Source organism: Sminthopsis crassicaudata, chromosome 4, assembly GCF_048593235.1.
Source record: "Sminthopsis crassicaudata isolate SCR6 chromosome 4, ASM4859323v1, whole genome shotgun sequence".
Taxonomy (NCBI): Eukaryota; Metazoa; Chordata; class Mammalia; order Dasyuromorphia; family Dasyuridae; genus Sminthopsis; species Sminthopsis crassicaudata.
Genome location: NC_133620.1, coordinates 103,786,485 through 103,805,119, shown reverse-complemented (window position 1 = coordinate 103,805,119; position 18,635 = coordinate 103,786,485). Strand labels below are relative to the sequence as shown.

Below are 18,635 nucleotides of genomic sequence, written 5' to 3'. Positions count from 1 at the left end.
TGAGATAATATTTGTAAGGTATTTTGCGAATATTGAAGTGCTAAATAAAAAGTATTATCATTACAATATTTGAAGACATCTATCAGACAGCTATCTGAAAGGTGAGGGAAAGTTAAATTTCACGTACTATAAATTCCTTTCCAGACCCAATATTGTATAAGTCCCAGCCTCTCCACACAGTCCCATCTGCAAAGAACACACTTCCCTTGGGATGATGAAGAACAGTTTATTTAAGCAGCAAATACTTTGTACAATATGTACTACCCAGATATTGCCCAGCTGACATCACAGACACGGGACAAACAATGTCACAATAAATTAGAGGGGAGCCAGGACCACAGAGATGGAAAGGAACAAAACAGGGAATTTTTCAACAAGTGCATGCAAAAGGCATAAATAGAATAGGAAGCTATGTGGCAACTTTAAGAGAAAGACAACTTTCAAGTAGGACTGGACAGCCTGACACCAGCTAATAGAATCCTATGTCATAGCCAGGGTTCTCTCCTACTCCTATCCTTCCCTTAGCACCTCCCCATATATCCCTTCTGTGAAAACAAAAACAAATCATTCTATATTGTCCTGATAAAAATATTCCTGTGTAGACTTGACACTCTTCCCATCATCCTTCCCTTACTTCCCCATCCCTCTCCACTCAGATTTGGCCTATCACTGATACTTCTACTATATGCCCTGAATTTTTCAACTCTGTCCCATTTTCAAGAAAATCAAATAGATTTTTAATGAGATATTGTGAAATGATTATTCCTTTGCAACCTGTCCTGATTTTTGTTTTTAGAAAGTGTAGATGCCATTCTGTTTAGACCCCTAATCTTCAGCTTTCGTCCAAGGGTAGAGAACTGTTCTTCAGCCATCATTTAGTAGTAGCTTTAGGTTGGTAGTTCCTGCTGATCCAGGATAACAAGATGTCTAGTTCCCCCAGAGACTTAATTGCTGCAGCTTTGACTTCCATCTAGAATAATAAATAATAAACATCTATTACCAAATTGATTGTTGAGCACGTTATACTTCCTAAAGCATATTTCTCTATTCACCTTCTTCATGTACAAAAAATGAGCGTTAAACTGGGTGGTCTCTAAGTCCCCTCTGGGGCAGTTAGATGGCATTATGGAAAGAATACCCTTCCTCAGTCAGAAGGACTCATTTTCCTGAGTTCAGATCTAGCCTCAGATACTTACTAACTGTGTGACCCTTGGCAAGTCATTTAATCTTGTTTGCCTCAGTTTCCTCATCTATAAAGTGAATCAAAGAAGAAAATAGCAAGCTACATCAGTATTTTTGTGAAGAAAACCCCAAATGGAGTCATGGAGTGTCAGTCCCAATGGAAATGACTGAATAACAAACATACATATACACTCATATGCACACACACATGAATATATACATATGTATAATATGTGTGTGCACATGTACTCACACACGTATGCATGTGTGCATATATGTATGCGTGTATATATATATATATATATATATATCATTCTGGACATATCATTTCATTGTCATAATAACTTCCTGATGAAGAGACTGCTCCTCTGTACTACCAGATATATGTGCCCAATAGACAGATCTGAGTAAGCTGTAGTCTTACAGAATTGCCTGGAGGCACTGAGAAAGTAAATAACTAACCATGGTGAGTCACACAGTAGTATGTATCAGAGGTGAATCTGAATCCAGCTTAGCTCATTTCTTTTATACATGCTGCCTCTCCTTGCCTCCCACAAAGAATTACAATTCTTTGATCACCCTCCCCCCCCAAAAAAAAAAAGAATTGGCAAATGTTCACTTAGTAGAATGGAAGCTCTTTGAGCACAAGGGTCAATTTTTCTTTGTATTCTTGTGTCTCTGGAATACAAAGTTCCTTAGATACACAGTACTTAAGCCTCATGAGGCACTTGCTAGTTGTTTGATGGTTGAAATAAGCACTTGGGCACTCTGTGTAATCATAATATACTCCTCCTCTTGTCACGCTTTTCTTTCCAGGGCAGTTTATTTCTCAAGCTAGTTCTCACACCTGACTCTCTTATATACAGTGTCAGTATAGATTGTGTGAAATCTTTGGGACATTCTATACTAAACATGCTTCCACAGTTTTTCTACCTCAGAGGACCTTCATGTTCCCTCTATACTATAGCATTATTATTTAGGAGATGTCATTATTCTCATTTGACAGGTAGGGACTTGAGGGCCAAAAAAAGGCAATGATTTATCCTAGATCATGCAACTAGTTAGTTGCAGGGCTGAGCCTTGAGCCCAAGCTCCTTTAGAAGGATAAGAATTTCTGTTTCAGTTGGATAGTACAAATATTATCACACCCATTTTATAGATGTGAAAGTAAAGACTCAGAGATATGAATGACTTGTTCAAGGTTATTCCTTCATTCAAGAAACATTATCAAATGTGACTCTATTCAAGATAGGGAGCATAGCTAATGAGTGGCAGAGTTCTGTTTTAGGTCTTCTCTCTGGGGCTCTTCCCAATTTCTGCAACCTCTTTAAATGCTTGCCATGACCAGCTTTCATGCTAGGGGCTGGAAAATATGATACCTGAAGCTGCAAAAATCAGGTAGTTTGGTGTTGGGGGAACAAATGAAAATTCCAAATGAGAATTGCATTAGCATAGGGAGGAACTCTTTGGGGCCCATCTATGTCCATACCCTCCAGTTCCCAGTCCAATTACCTGCTCATAATTTCTGACAATAAGTTGAAACTTGCTAGTGACTTCTTTTCGACAATAACAGTTCTTCTGACTCTGCTGTGAGAAATAGGGGAAGAAATCCCAAGTGATGAGAATGATCTGAACCTGAGCTTATCCCCAGCACATGCCTACATTCCCCTTTCCCCAAATTCCCCAATATTATCCACCCCACAACCCAACATTTTCCCCCAGGAGAAAAGACACAGATGAAGAAATGCCGGACTTTCCCAAAGAAGGAACTTAAATCAGTATCTCTTAAGAGCCTACTATGTACCAGGCCCTATATTCACCAATGGAACCAAATGAAATTATCCCTTCTCTGGTAAAATAGGAAGAACCCTCAGTTTAAGGATTACTTCCTGTGTGTGACTTTGGACATCACTTCATTTCCCCATGCTTCAGTTTCCTCATCTATAAAATAAAGTTGTTGAACAAGATGACCTTTGAGGTGCCTTCTAACTATAGATCTATGAATCTACATTTAACAGGAGGTTATATTATATATTCATATAATAAATGCAAACTATAGGATTTTGAATTAAATGGTACTAGAGGGGCCATTTAATTCAGACCCTTAACTTTATTGATAAGGAAACTGAAATCCAGAGTGATGCAGTTATATGCACATGATCCTGCATTTGAGGAGAGGGAGCATCAACATCTAGGAGGGCAAAGGAAGAGATTGCTAAGAAGTGCAATTTTAATTTACTCTTGATGAAGATAGGTAGCACAATAGATTGCTGAACCCAGATTCTGGAAGACTAAGTTCAAATCCTGCCTCAAACATTAACTGCATGACTCTGAGCAAGTTACATAATCTTTGCCTCAGTTTTCTCATCTGTGAAAATAGAGATAATAATAGTTCCTTATGGTTGTTTAGTCATTTTCAGTCATGCCTGACTCTTTGTGACTCCATTTGAGATTTTCTTAGAAAAGATACTGGAGTGGTTTGACATTTCTTTCTTCAACTCATTTCACAGAAGAGTAAACTGAAGCAACAGAGTTGAATGGTTTACCCAGGATCACATAACTAGTATTTGAAGATAGATTTAAACTTAAGGAGATGTGTCTTCCTTATTCCAAGCCTACTGTGCCACCTAGCTTACCACTTAATAACATTTATCTCCCAGGATTGTTGTGAGAATATCATGAGATTATATTTGTAAAGTGCTTTGCAAATAACATTAATACTACTCCTTGACAGTTTTAAAGAAGTTCAAGGAACTATTAGCTGATGCAATAGATAGAGCACCGGTTCTAAAGTCAGGAAGACCTGAGTTAAAATCTGGCATCAGACACTACGTCCTAGTGGTGTGACCCTGGGTAAGTCACTTAATCCTAATTGCCTCAGCTGGGGAAAAAAAAAAAGAAAATTTCAAAAATGCTTTCCTATCCATTATCTCATATGGGGTTTTACAATGTCCTATAGTTTATCGATAATCCCATCTGACAAATGAGGAAACTAGGCTCCAAGTAATAAAATGGTTTACCCTAGTCTTACCTTACCCTTAGAGAAAAAAATCAAGACTAAAAGCCCAGGTGCCTGATTTTTAGCCCAGCATTGGGTTTTTGTTTGTTTGTTTGTTTTTTTGCTATCCCATGTTGAGTTCATGTAAAAGTTTTTGATTGAAAATATACTACTCAGAAGGATTTGTCCAGTCTGGAAAGGAGCTAGGACCAAGGAAGAAATCCTAAAGGATCTATAACTCAGACTACTGGTGTAGTAAAGCTGGATTCCTCAGTACTCATTCTTCCCTTCCCTCACTCCCTCCATTATTTCATTACCATCAACTAAATATCTTGGTTGTCAATCAGTCTTCAGGCATCTAATTCTAAGAAACTGGTCACACTCTCCTACCTTTTTGAGGTGCAGAAGGGCTGGGCAGTTACATACAGGTGGAGTAAAAATTAAAGGGACACAGAGAAGTATCCACTGATGATCTACCCAGAAGGCAGTGGGATAAAGAAATGCTTGTATAAGGCAGAATGAGTTGTCTTTGGACCTAACTTTCAGTTATCCTTCAGAAGCACTATATTGTAGTGGGAAAAAAGCACTAGTCTTGGGATCAAAGATATTGACATAATTTCTATCTGACATTAACCAATTTATTTAATATCTCTATTACTCAGTTTCTTCTTTAAAATGGGAATGTTATTGATCTGTCCAATCTATCTCCTAGGACCAAATGAAATAATATATTTTAAAATCTTCCCTTGCTTCCCCTCTCCTCCCTAGCATGGAGCCCTGTACCTAACTGGGACAATAAATATTTGCCAAATGAATGAACAAACACAGCCTGGCTTATTTCCCAAAGGAACGAAATAGGCTGAATATGTTTAGATGCTGAATAAGTGAACAGGTTACTCACACATTGCTCCAGGGCATTCCGAATGTGGAGGAAAGAATTGGCGATGGTGCTGAGACCCCTCTGGATTCTGGGGTCTGACTCCTTGTGATTCCTGAAGACCTTGTCCACGTAAAACTGTAGGACATCTTTGGTCATGCAGCATACATCTGAAGGCTAGAGACAAAAATCTTTCTCATTTCTTGGAGAAAGCCACCAGCCCATGGAGTCCCCATGAACTCAAACACCAGGACAACTAAGTTGGGACCAGTTGGGTTATGCAAATTTGCTGAGAGCTTTTTTTTTTTTTTTTAATAGAATTTCTCAGTAGGTTCACTCTTCACCCCTATCAGAGTCAAAGAAAGAAAGAGGAATAAAACGGAATTCGGCGAAGGTGGGGAGTGCTGAATTTTTCTTTGACTCAGTTGTTGTGGTTCAGTCGTTTAATTGCATATGATTTTTCATGACCCTGTGGACCACATTGTCCGTGGGATTTTCTTGGCAAAGATACAGGATTGGTTTGTCATTTCTTTCCAGGGGATTAAGGCAAGCAGAGCTTAAGTGTCTGGTCTAGGATCACAATAATAAGTATTTTAAGCTGAATTTGAACTCAGATCACTCTATCTTCTGAGTCTCTTCACTGCGCCCTTGAAGGGAATCTATAGGTCATCTAAGTCATTCAATGCAGAAATTATTTCTATAATATCTCAGGCAAATGTTCATTTATTTTCTGCTTGAATACATCTAGTGATTGAAAAGTCCATTACTACAGAAGCCAACCCACTCCATTATTAGATAGCTCTAACTGTTTCAGCAGTTGCATTGTAGAATACATGTAATCTCTACTGTTATAGGACACTGAAATTGCTGGATTATTGGAGTTTGAGAATTCTGAACTTAAATGAACTAAGTAAATCTGTTATCTGCATTGTTTCCCCAATATGGTGAGCCCAAGAGAGCAGAAGTCATCAGACTGGAGAAGAAAAGGCCAGGTCAGGTTGGAAATAGAGCAAATGAAAACTTCTATGCTGATCAGAAGTGGGACAGGATTATAAGGAGAAGCCAGGACAGAACAGGAAAAGGGATAGAAAGAAAGGGGAGGGAGGAGGAAAGGAAGGCTGCAAGTAGTCTAAAACTGGCTCTCTGCCACATTCTGCTTTCTGGAACTATGTAGAATAAGCTTAATCTCTCTTCTATATGACAGTTCTTTGAAGACCTCAATCATATTTCTCTCAAGACTAGCCTGGATCTTTGGTCAGTCATTTTTTTGGTCATGTCTGACTCTGTGACAGCATATGCAGTTTTCTTGACAGAGATGTTAGATTGATTTGCCATTTCCTACTCCAGCTTGTTTTATAGATGAGGAAACTGAGGCAAACAAGGTTAAGTGACTTGCCCAGAGTCATACAGCTAGTGTCTGAGACTGGTTTTGGACACAAGACCATGAGTCTTCCTGATTCCACATCAGGCTGAGCCCTATCCACTGCACCACCTCAGGCAGTCAATTAACAAATATTTGAGAGCTTACTGTGTGCTAGGTTCTGGCTAATTGTGCTAGACAGGGATTCCTATGACAATCTTTATGTCTAACAGTCACCTTACTTTGGACAAACTTCAGTTTGCTTTTAAAATGTGACCCCTATCCCTATCCCCTCAACTAAACACAATACTGAAGTTGTGATCTAATCAGCCCTGGGCAAAGTAAACATTCATCTTCCTCATTTAGGACATTGAAACAGTCTAAAATGAAATTACTTTCTTTTTTTCTAAAGCAGTAACTTTGCATTTTTGACAATAATCAAGCTTCCATCCTTAGGACAACCAGGCTGCCCAATTCCTCTCTCCATCCCATTTGCCACTGATTCTTCCAAACCCTGTTTTGTTTCCTCTTGCTAACTATGGCCTTCTGTTTTAGCCCACTCAGACCTTTTCAAATCTTGGTTCTTTCAGATAACATATTATTCTTCCTAATGGTATAAGCTATAAATTGGATAAGCATTCTTCATTCAAATAGGTGATATATTTTTTTTTTTAATTTCAAAAACTGACAAAAAAGAACAGACCACTGGATCTGTTCAATCTGATCAAGATTTTGAAGGGGAAATTGTAATCATTTAATGTAATCATTTGACTTCAACATACTCCTTACTACTTCATCTTTGTATGTTCAAACCATCAGTAAAACTATATTCCGGGCCTACTATGTGCCAGGCACTGTGCTAAGTGCTGGGGACACAAAAATAGGCAAAAAACAGCTCCTTTCTTTAAGGTTTGACCTACCTCTTCTATCAGATTAACTATAAGACAAAAAAGAAATATGATAAATTTTAGAGAGAATGTGGGAAAACTGTGACACTACTGCATTGTTGGTGGGATTGTAAACTGATTCAGCCATTCTGGAGAGTAATTTGGAACTATGCCCAAAGGGCAAGTAAACTATGGTGCCCTTTGATGACCAATAATACTATTACTAAGTCATTATGCCAAAAAGATCACACTCAAAAAGGAAAAAGGCCTATATATGCAAAATTATTTATAGCAGACCTTTTCCTGGTGGCAAAATTGCAGAAACTGAGAGAATGCTAATCAATTGGGAAATGGCCAAGTTGTGGTATCTGGATGTAATGGAATACTATTGTGCAATAAGACATTATGAACAAGCAGATTTCAGAAAAACCTGGAAAGACTTGCATGAACTAATGCAAAATAATATATACAGAAATATTATACACAGTATCTGCAACATTGTATGACGATCAATTATGAACGAATCAACTCTTCTCAGCAACACAATGATCTAAGACAAGCACAAAAGACTCAAAAAAGGAAATATTATCCACATTCAGAAAAAAAACCTGATGGACTCTGAATGCAGATTGAAACACATTTTTCCACTTAATCCTGTTTGTGTTTGTTTTCCTTTTGATATGTTTCTTCTTTCACAACTGTGACTAATGTGGAAATATGCCTTACATGATAGCACATGTATACTCTATATCGAATTGCCTACCATTTTTGGAAGAAAAGAGGAAAGGAGGGAGAGGAAATTTGGAACTCAAAATATTATTAAAATGAATGCTAAAATGTTCTTGACACTATTGGGAAAAATAAAATATTGTTTTTTTTAAAAAATCTTAATAATAAAAAACTCTACATTTACTCAGAGCTCTTAAGAAAAATTTTAAAAAATCATATAACCCTAGTTGTTTTAGGCAGAGAAGTCAGAACTCTGTCTTCCTGTCTGTACCAAATCCTAAGTATTCATTGGCTTCCTACATTGCAACTTCTTATTAGCAAATGAGACTAAATAAACATGGATTACCTAGAAGCTATGACCTGTTATTGTTTAATATTAAAATCAAGAACTAAGATCAGCTCTAAGAAATAGAGAAATTGTGTGGTTAACTTACCACTTAAGTCCTTTTCTAAGTACCCTCCCCCCCTCGGTCATTGGTCCACACTGCTTTTGTTCCTTTCTTTTCAAATCTACCAGTTTGTATCTTGGTTCAATGAACTCTCCCTGGAATCCTGGTGCTCATTCTGATAAGTGCAAATCCCAGTGGTACCATTCAGATTCGAAGGACTTCATCTTCCATCCTGTATCACTGTATGTCCCAGAACTCAGATTACTTCCCCTGCCTGTTCTCTCACAGAACTTAGAAATAATAATGCATCATTCAGTAGTTCTCTAATTATTCTAGATGTGGTTTTTCTCCCCTACTAAATTAGACTGTACATTTCTTGAGGGAAGGAAGTATATCAATTACTTCTCCTCTGTTTTCCCCTATCCTACCTGGCAGACCATGAATTTACAATTTCCTCTTTAACCTATTTGGAGTAAGGGTAATGTTGAGGCTGGATGCCCAGAAATTTAGAGGAAGAAATCATCACTAACACCAGCAGCTGAATTATCAATTATTATGTCTCTCTTTCTGTTATACCTTCATATGATTGTGCAGTACTGATAGCTCAGTCAACTACTGTCAGAGGGTCCAAGAACACTGAATGACACTAAACTGAGTTAACACTTTGTAAAAGATAATTCTAGGCAGAATCCTGAAGATGCAAAAGATTACTGCTATTCTGGAAACACTGGTCCATCAGTGACCAAGACAGAACTCCAAGCTATTTAGCATCTCATTCAATACCTTTTAAGTAACTAGAATTTCCAGCTGGAAGCCAGTATCTAATCCTCTTATTAGATGCTTCAGTGCAGTTATGTCTTCTGAATAATCATATCTTAAGTCTCTTTTAATGACTATAGATACTTTTTTCAAAAGCTAAAATCTCTTACAGATTTCTTACCAATTATAAGCAACAAGTTATAACAATAAAAAATCACATTCTAGATTGCTTATGCTTTATAAAATATTTTTCCTTACTTTTAAGATATTTACAGAGAAAAGACTGAAGTTCAGGCAAATAAAATGACTATTCAGGATCATATTATAACTGAACCTTAATTCCTTGATCATAAAAGAAAAAAAAATACTCACCCCTGTACCACACTGTCTCTTGAAGTTATATTTCAACTGCTGTAGATTAGCCCAACAGTGATTTGTGTCAGAACAAGTACATTGTGTTAGTTCATACGGACTTATCCAGTGGAAATCAAAGCAAAAATATGTCCTCACCAGCTTAATCCGTCTTCCTTTCACCATCCACAACATTAAGATGGGGCAGATCAGAATCTGGTTAACTCCGCTAAATCTGCTTTCCAGTCCCATGATTTGCCTGATTCAGGACAGAGCCTTAGGCCTCCTACTAGCATGCTGGCAGAGGAGCCTCAGTGAACTGGATGGGCTGTGGTCCCACATTTACTCAAGCAAATTACATTCTAGGCCTCCTGCTGAGCCTAGCAGCTGGAGAACTGTTTTTGAGGGTGCTGACTACTTTTGGCAAGGACTATGTCAGAGAGATGAATAACTCTACCCAGTTATCTATCTTCATTAACAGAAAACAGCCAGAGCTAGCAGAGCTGAGGAGGCCTCCCAGTCTGTTTCTCTAGGCTAAACAAAACAAACCAAAAAAAAAAAAAACACCTTCTCAATTGGAACTCAGAAAACATATACTTCATTCCTTGGACCAAGGTGAGCTAAAGATCAGGCATTCTGGATCTTTCAAAGACAGACTTTTTTGATAAAATAATCCAGAGTCTAGCAAAAACCTTGGGCCAGACAGAATAGATGAGTCCTAACTCAGGCACATGACTTCCTCCAACACTTGGATACTCCACTCAGAAGTTCAGCTAGATTGGGATGTTTCCCAAGGATATTGATATGGGGATGATGGTGGTGGAAGTGGGAAGGGGGATGGTGGAAGAGGAGGGAGTAGTAATACTTACTCTCTGGTTTTTCAAAAATTGCCCTCTTGTTGCTTCCTACCTCTCTACTCCTTACCCAGGGCAGATCTGCTAGCAGAGTGTATAAGGAAAGGAGGGGTTCAAACATCAGAAAGTAAAAGAGTGAAATGAGGAGTTGGGGAGAGTGAACAGAGAGAAAATAAGTATTTCTATGGCACCATCTAGATCCCAGGCACTGTACTAAATATATTTTACAAATATGGTCTCTTTTGATCTTCACTACAACCCAGGGAGGTAGGTATTATTATCCCCACTTTACAGATAAGAAAATGGAACCAGAGGTTGAATGACCTACCCAGGGTCATATAACTAGTGTCTCAGCTCTTCCTGTCTCCAAGTATAACACTCTAGCTATTGGACCACCTGTTGCTTCTAAAGAAGCCAATGGATATCTCCCTTTTACAGTATATCATGGAGCAGCTAGGTGTTGCAGGGTATAGAGTGTTGAGTCTGGATTCAGGAAGACTCATTTTCCTAAGTTTTAATCTAGCTTCAAACGTTAGCTATGTGACCTTGGGCAAGTCACTTCACTCTGTTTGCCTCAATTTCCTCATCTATAAAATGAGCTGGAGAAGGAAATGGCCAACCACTCTAGTATCTTTGCCAAGAAAACTCCAAAGAGTCAAACATGACTGAACAACAACAAAAAACTCATGGTCAATCTGTTTGCTCTTAAGTCTCTGTTCTTCCTTCAATTGCCTTTGCCCTAAATGAAAAAAAAATCTAGTTATGCCTCTGTCTCCACTAATATCCCATCTCTACAATATAGAAATCATTCCCTAGTCTCCAAAAATCAGCTCACAGTGGATCCTACTAGCTCAGAAGCTTTCTATTACAACCTGGGAATAGACTATATGACAGGAATCCCAGGACTAACCAGCTAAATTCTTAGAGGCTTATCACCAGATTGGTCTCAGGATGATGGATTTTTGGATCACAGCAAGTATCAAAGAATTTCTATTTAGTCAAAGAAGCACTGTGATCTGCATGGGGGGAGAGGGTTCTCACAGTAAAGAAACCAGGGGCCAGTAAATGTCTACGAAATATGAAATGAAGTCTGGACTACTATAATAAGGAAGTAAACTTCCCCGTGTTGATACTCTGGGACGAAGCCCTAAGTAGCCTACCCTAGTTACAATTCAATCAAAAGATTTATGAAGTAATACATTAGTATACATAATATACCAAGATATAAAGCTATTTTAATATAGATTTTATTTAAATTAATTTGAAAATAATGATTTTTTTGTTTCATATGGAAATCTTTCTTTATGGAAAATGGAATTTTAGATGTCAAAGCTGGCAGTCTTGGAGCAACTGTCCCTTTTGTGGTGATATTGTACCTTGAGAACAGAAGAGCCAAATCCTCAAATTCAGACCATGGCAGCTGCCCTAGTGAGTAAACTCTAGTGCTTCCCATTTACCTCTAGGATCAAAGATAAATTCCTTTATTTGGTGTTCAAGCTCTTCAGAATCTGAAATCAACCTACCTTCCCAGTTTTATTATATTCTTTACACAGACTATAATCCTAACTGCCTTCATTGTTGTTTTGTACACATTGCTCCATCTCTGACCTCCACACCTATCCTCTATTCCTGGAATATTCTTTCTCACTTCCATCTCTTAGAATCCCTAGCTTTAGACTTTGCTAAAGTACTGCCTCCTACATGAAGCCCTTCTTTATCTCCCAGATGCTCAAGCTTTCATTCACCTAATTACATTGTATCCATTTTTATTTCTACACTGAAATGGGCAAAGTAGAGAATCCACCACAAATTTTCACAGGAACTATTTGTGTCTGCTACATCACATTGGTTTTTTTTTTCTTTTTTTTCAGGTTGTGACAGATACAAAACACTTTGTCCAAACTCAAACAGCAAGTAAATGTTGGATTTGGGACTTTAGAATCAGGTCTCTTGAATTCAAGTCCAGTGCTTTCTGGACCTTAGTTTCTCATCCATAAAATAAGAAATCATATAAAAAGATATATGTGACCTGTTTCCCTCTCTAAAAGCAATGACCTTTAAAATACTGCAATTTTATCACTACAAATTCTAACTGAATAACTAGTTCTATAGAATAATTTAATAAGAAACTGAGTTTATAATTCTGGATTCTAGAAGACAATTGGCACCATGTTAAACCGAAGAATTCATCCCTAACTCGTTGGTTTGGGGTTAAATATTGGGCTAAATTCTGCCAGTGAAGAACATTGCCCTCTGAGCAGATTTCAAAGAGGTTGTAGGAAGTTCTTGTCCTCAGGACACAAATTGATCTTAACCTTTCAACACCCCTAGGTTGGCAAAAAGGCTAGGAAGGGAGAGAAGGGGGATTAGATACTGAGATCAAGGACTACTGGAGTTTTTCCCACATAAACATTGTTTGCAGAGGGCAGTACCGTGATGTTGTACAGGGTCTCAGATGCAGAGAGGATGGTGATATTCTGAAAACCGTCCTTTGCTTGCTACAAAGGGAGACATAAGAGAGAGAGAAAAGAAAGTTATGAGCAAATCTGAGAGCTTGGAAGTCATCTAGTTCAACCCCCCCATTACACAGATAAGCAATCTGAGGCTGAGACCAGTTGATTGGTTGGATTGGTTGTCCAATTTTAAGTGGATAGAAAGAGATTCAAACTCTTCTGATTCCAAATCCAGCAATCTTGTTGTACTGATAGAGCACTAAACCTTGGGTTTGTGAAAAATAGAGTTTAGTTCAATCTCAGCCATTTACTTATTGAGGGACCCTGAGCAAATTATGCTATCTTCTATTTCTTCACCTATAAAATGGACCAATAATAGCACCTCCCCCAGTATGAGGCTTGAATGAGATAAAGTTTTTAAAGTACTTCACAAACCTTAAATTCTAGCTTGCTGTTATGATATTCTGCCAGGAGGCACTTGTTTTGAATAATGTCTGGAGTGGATCTATTACAGCTGTTGTTTGATTGTATCTGATTGTATCTGATTCTTCGTGATCCTATGGACCATATTGTCCATGAGATTTTCCAGGCAAAGATACTGGAGTGGTTTGCCATTTCCTTTTCCAGCAAATTAAGGAAAACATGACTGTCTGGATGAATCTGAACTCAGATCCTTCTGACTCCAGGGCCATTGCTCTACCAACTGAGCCACCTAACTTCTTAGGGCATATTTGTACCCACTCCCATTCCCACCTGAAGCCATACTCACAACTGCAGTTTTTATTCCTTGAAAGCTCTTTTCCATGTGATGTATATCCATGGAAATCAGACACCTCCTGAGAGACCCAGCATGTGCCAGCCACAGAAAAAGGATCGCACACAGAAGACAGAGAGGAAATCCAGAGAGCTTCATTGTCCTGAATGAGATGGGAGGTAGCTATCCAAATGGGAATACTTGAAAAAGAAAAATGAAAAAAAAATCCTTCATCATCTCCTTTCTTAAACTTCTAAAACAAAAAGTATTAGAACCAATAATATGCAGACTAAAGATTCTTCATGAAACTTCTTAAGAGCGTGTGTTCTAATCTGACTTTCTTGAATCAATTACTTTCCCTTTTCAATTTAATCATCCCAGAGCCTGATAAAATGTTTTTAATTCTCAGACAACATATTTGTCTAAGTATCACTCTGGGTATGAGTCAACACAGCTTACTTTGTAAAAAGGAGTTAGAGGTGGGTGGAAAGACTTGTTGTTTATCACAAGTAAATAGGAAAAAACAGAGTTTAAAAAAATGTCCTGGGAATTAAGCAACAATTCAATTAAACAGATATTTATCTCGGAGCCTTCTTTGTGTAAAGCCTTATATCAGGTTCCAAATGAATTCTGAAAAGCAATAAATGCATATTCACTATTCCCCTATTCCCGAATGCATTTGGAAATAAAGGTAAAAGGAAAAACATAACAATTATGTTTTTAAAATCATATCTTACCCCCCCACACAAAGAGTCAAGATCCTGTCACTTTGTAGCCACAATGTCTCTTTCATTTTATTCAGAATTAAAATTGATTGAAGACAACCATGCAAATCCCCCCTCCCTATCCCCGCATGTATACACATACACCAAATGAAATGGGAGAGGTGCTAAAATATTGCTTCTCAACATAAGAGATATAATAGTGGACGGATTGCTGAGTCAGCCTTAGCAAATTATTTCTCCTTTCTGGATCTCATTTTCCTCCTTTGTAAAAAGAGAGGTATGATTCTTGAGGCACCAACTAGCTTTTTCACTCTGGACCTTCTGATATGACTTTCTGAGAGACTCAAGAGGCTCTATTTTCACTTCACCTCTGCCTTTTGAGATCATACACTGAGATGATTTTTCTCTTTGTCTCTGTCTCTCTGTCCTTTAAACTATCTGCCTCTCTCTGTCTGTCTGTCTCAGTTTCTCCCTTTGTTTTTATCTTTGTCTATTTCTGTGTGCATCTCTGTCTGTCTTTCTCTAGCTGTCTTTATCTCTGTGTCTCTTTGTTTCTTTGACTCTTTCTGTCTCTCTCTCCTCCCTTTCTTTGTTCCTCTCCCTCTCTCTCAGTCTATCTCTGTCTGTCCCTGTCTATTTCTCTGTCTCTGTCTTTCTGTCTCTCTCTGTCTCTCTCTCTGTCTCTCCCCCCCTCCCTCTCTCTCTCTCTCTCTCTCTCTCTCTCTCTCTCTCTCTCTCTCTCTCTCTCTCTCTCTCCCCCTCTCTCTCAGTATATCTCTGTCTGTCCCTGTCTATTTCTCTGTCTCTGTCTTTCTGTCTCTCTCTGTCTCTCTCTCTGTCTCCCCCCCCCCCCTCTCTCTCTCTCTCTCTCTCTCTCTCTCTCTCTCTCTCTCTCTCTCTCTCTCTCTCTCTCTCTTTCTCTGTCTCTTTCTGTCCCTGTCTCTCTCTTTCTCTGTCTCTTTCTGTCCCTGTCTCTCTTTCTCTCTCTCAGTAGAACATCCCATTGGATAAAGTCAAAGTCTATGGAAATGACATTAGTGCTTTCATGTGTTTGGGATATTCCTCTAGTGATGGTCCACATTTTTCTCCTCATTTTCAGCCTTTGTGGGGCAGAGTCCAAGAAGAGCTTCTAATTAAAAATCTCTAATGAGGAAAACCCCATCATCTCCTGAGACAGACTCCTCTACTTGTAGATGGTTTGAATTGTTAGGTAGTTTCTCTGCCATTAAATCAATGTTTGACTCTTCTATATTTCCTCTCATTGCCCTTAGCTTTCCCTTCTGGGACAAAACAGAAATTCATCCATCTTCCAAATAACAACTTTTGAAATACTTGAAGAAAGCTATTCCTTTCTACTGAGTCCTCTTTTCCAGGCTAAACACGCCCAATTCTTTCCATTAATCATCATCTGACATGGATTTCAGGCCCTTCACCATGCTGTTTGCTCTTTTCTGGATATTCTGTAGCTTATTAATAATTATTTTTCAACTGAAGTGCCCAGAACTGAATACAACACTCCATATGTCATCCAGCTAAGTCAGAAGACCACGGAATTGTCACCTCCTTATTCCTAGAAGCTCTGACTCTCTTAATGTGGCCCAAGATGACATTAGGATTGTTGACCACTATATTATATTACTGACCGAGTTGAATTTTTAGTTAACATTATCTCTATTAAAATGTATCTTATTAGATTCATCCTAATGTTTTAATCTGTCAAGATCCTGTTGGATCTTGATTCTGTCTTACAGAATGTTAATTTTCCCTCCCAACTTTATGGCATCTATAAATGTAATACGTATTTCATCTATGCCTTTATCCAACTCATTGATTAAACATTAACAAATATAGAGTCAAGCACAGATCCCAGAAGCACTCCATTGGAGACCTCTTGCCATGTGGACATTAAACAATTAACAACTATTCTTTAATCCAACCATTGATCCAATTCCAAATCCATGTAATTTTAATTATTGATTACTCCACATCTCTCTATCTTTTCCATTATAATAATATGTAATATAGTATCAAAGACTTTTTTAAAATCTCAATAAAGTCTACCTCTAGTACAGATATCTACTTAGCATCTTGTCACCAAAAAAAAAAAAAAAAGGAAATAAAGTTAATCTAGCTTGATCTCATACTGATTCTTTATATTCTTTGTATTCCTGTCACCTAGGACAAATCTTTCAGAGAGCAGATGTTTAATGAGGCAGCTAAATAGTACAGTAGATGTGTCTGCCTCAGTTTCCTTAACTATAAATTAAGGATAAGAACAGCACCTACTTCCTAGGGTTGCTATAGGGATCAGATGACATCATATTTGTCCCTGGCATTTAGTTGTGTCATATAAATGCCTGTTTCTTTCCCTTTCCTAGAAAGACAGAGAGTTGTAGTGGAAAGAACACTGAATTCAGAAGCAGGTGACATAAGTTTGAATGCCAGCCAATTATTTTCATGAGTTTTTTTTTACAGTTTCTAAATCAACACATTGAGAGACATGGGTGAAATGCTCCTTCTCTGCCCAAATCCTATGATTCTAATATGAATTGAATTAAATTGAGTTACAAACCCCAGATGAAATAAATTCCTGCCTTTTTCTCTGCCTCTTTCTATCTCTCTCTGGCATGGAACAAAAGTACATCACCAGTCATTTCAGTAAGATAGAGAATTCCCTGCACGGAATCATAGTTATAGTGCTGGGAGACAACTGAGATCAAGTAAACCTCCTTTTGCAGATGAGGAAACTGAGGCTTGGAGTCATTAAATGATTTGCCAGGGTCACATAAATAGAAAGTAGTGCTCAAAATTTGAAAGTAGTTCTTCCAACAGTTCTCTTTCAGCTACTCCATTGAATACACACTGATTTTAACACTTATAATACACTTAAAGTGAAAGTTCTAAGACATCTACTGGTTCAGTTCGAAGCACAGGTACATTTAATTCAGCAAATATTCATTAGAGTGGAAAATTGTGCTAAACTCTAAAGGAGACAATCTCTGACCTCTTCCAAAGAAGTCATAAGCCTATTAATTTGGATTTAATAATTAATTAATTATATAATAGCCTGATAATGATTACTAAATTAATAAAATTCTAATAAACAAGTGGAAAATAGGATGGAAGTGAAAAAATTAATAAAATTCTATTAATTTAGAATATATATATGATTTAGCTTCTTAATTTACAGCTGTGGAAACTGTGGCCCAGAGAGAGTAAGTTGCCTAAAGTCACACAGATAATTGGTGACCAGCAGAACTTGAATCCAGAAACCCTAATCCCAAATCCATTACTTTTTCTGCAGCGATCCTTTACCCAAAGCATCCCTAGTTCCCAGAAGGACCTCTAGAAAGAAAAATGACTTGACAAAGAACACTTACCTTCCAGTAAGAAACTTCTCTGGAGTCGTGAAACTTGCCTGCTCCCTTAAAAAGTTGATAGAGATCATTAAAAAAAAAAAAAAAAAAAGACAAAAAACAGCACACAGAGCTCATTGCCAGCCAGACAGCCCAATCTTCACACCCACCCATGTCGTGCCTAGATTGCTGGTGCTTTTCTAAGAAGATGATTGCCCCACAAAATTCAGATTTTGGAATATCTCAACCCTTTCAAAAGATGTTGTCGTTATATACTTTTCTTCCACCCTCTATTGCTCTTAAAGAATTTACTTAGATCATGTCTCCTATTTTAAAAAATGACCAGGGAACTGCTTGATCTGATCCCTCTCCCACTTTTATTTATTTAAAGAGATATTAGTGGACAAGTAGGATTGTTTTCTCCGACTACATAATCTATAACCTAAAATTATAGAGAACATTAGGCACCTGTAAAAGTGCCTAAGGAAAGACATAAAGATTAGAGAGTAATTCCATCCCATTAAGAAGGATGGGTTTGGATGGCAATGAATAAAATCAGCAGGTGGAAAAATGTGGGTGTCTTACCTCTGAGCTGCTGCAAGCTGTCTCAGTGACTTGTGTAGCATCTGGGGAAGGCTGGTCACTTTTATGCAGGTGGCTAAGAGGAAATACCACTGAGGTGTGTTGGGTGGGTCTGTCCTTTGGAAAACTTTTTTTCTCCCTAATTTTCTCAGCATCTCTTTCTTAATTGTTTTCTTTTCTTCTTCTTTTTCTTTTTTTTTTTTTTTTTTTTTTGATATATCAACTGATTAATCATTATTTAGAAATTCCGCTCCTTCTTCTGGGTCTTGACTTGCATTTTCTAAGGAAAATGAACTCCTGGTTCATATGCAAATGAGACTTTCCTGCAATCCTACAACCACAGTAAAAAATCTAAGTTAAATCACTTTCCCCTTTCTTG

General features: G+C 37.8%; 1 protein-coding gene across 1 annotated transcript; it reads right to left on the bottom strand.

Annotated features, from left to right (window-relative positions):
- Nucleotides 1-214: 214 nt before the first annotated feature.
- IL19 (interleukin 19) lies at nt 215-17,753 on the bottom strand. Its single transcript, XM_074265107.1, has 6 exons — nt 17,699-17,753; nt 13,609-13,793; nt 12,819-12,884; nt 5,082-5,234; nt 2,695-2,769; nt 215-970 (listed from the first exon to the last, which is right to left on the bottom strand). Exons 2-6 carry the CDS (start codon nt 13,750-13,752, stop codon nt 872-874), a joined length of 537 nt encoding a protein of 178 aa, XP_074121208.1. The 5' UTR covers nt 13,753-13,793; nt 17,699-17,753; the 3' UTR covers nt 215-871.
- Between the last annotated feature and the right edge of the window lie 882 nt (nt 17,754-18,635).

Excerpts from the sequence above, each read along its gene's own strand:
- IL19 (XM_074265107.1), bottom strand. The coding sequence starts at position 13,752 with ATGAAGCTCTCTGGATTTCCTCTCTGTCTTCTGTGTGCGATCCTTTTT. Across the intron at positions 12,885-13,608 it reads AAGGAATAAAAACTGCAGTT|CAAGCAAAGGACGGTTTTCA; the intron begins GTGAGTATGGCT and ends CTCCCTTTGTAG. Across the intron at positions 5,235-12,818 it reads AGACCCTGTACAACATCACG|CCTTCAGATGTATGCTGCAT; the intron begins GTACTGCCCTCT and ends TTTTGTCTCTAG.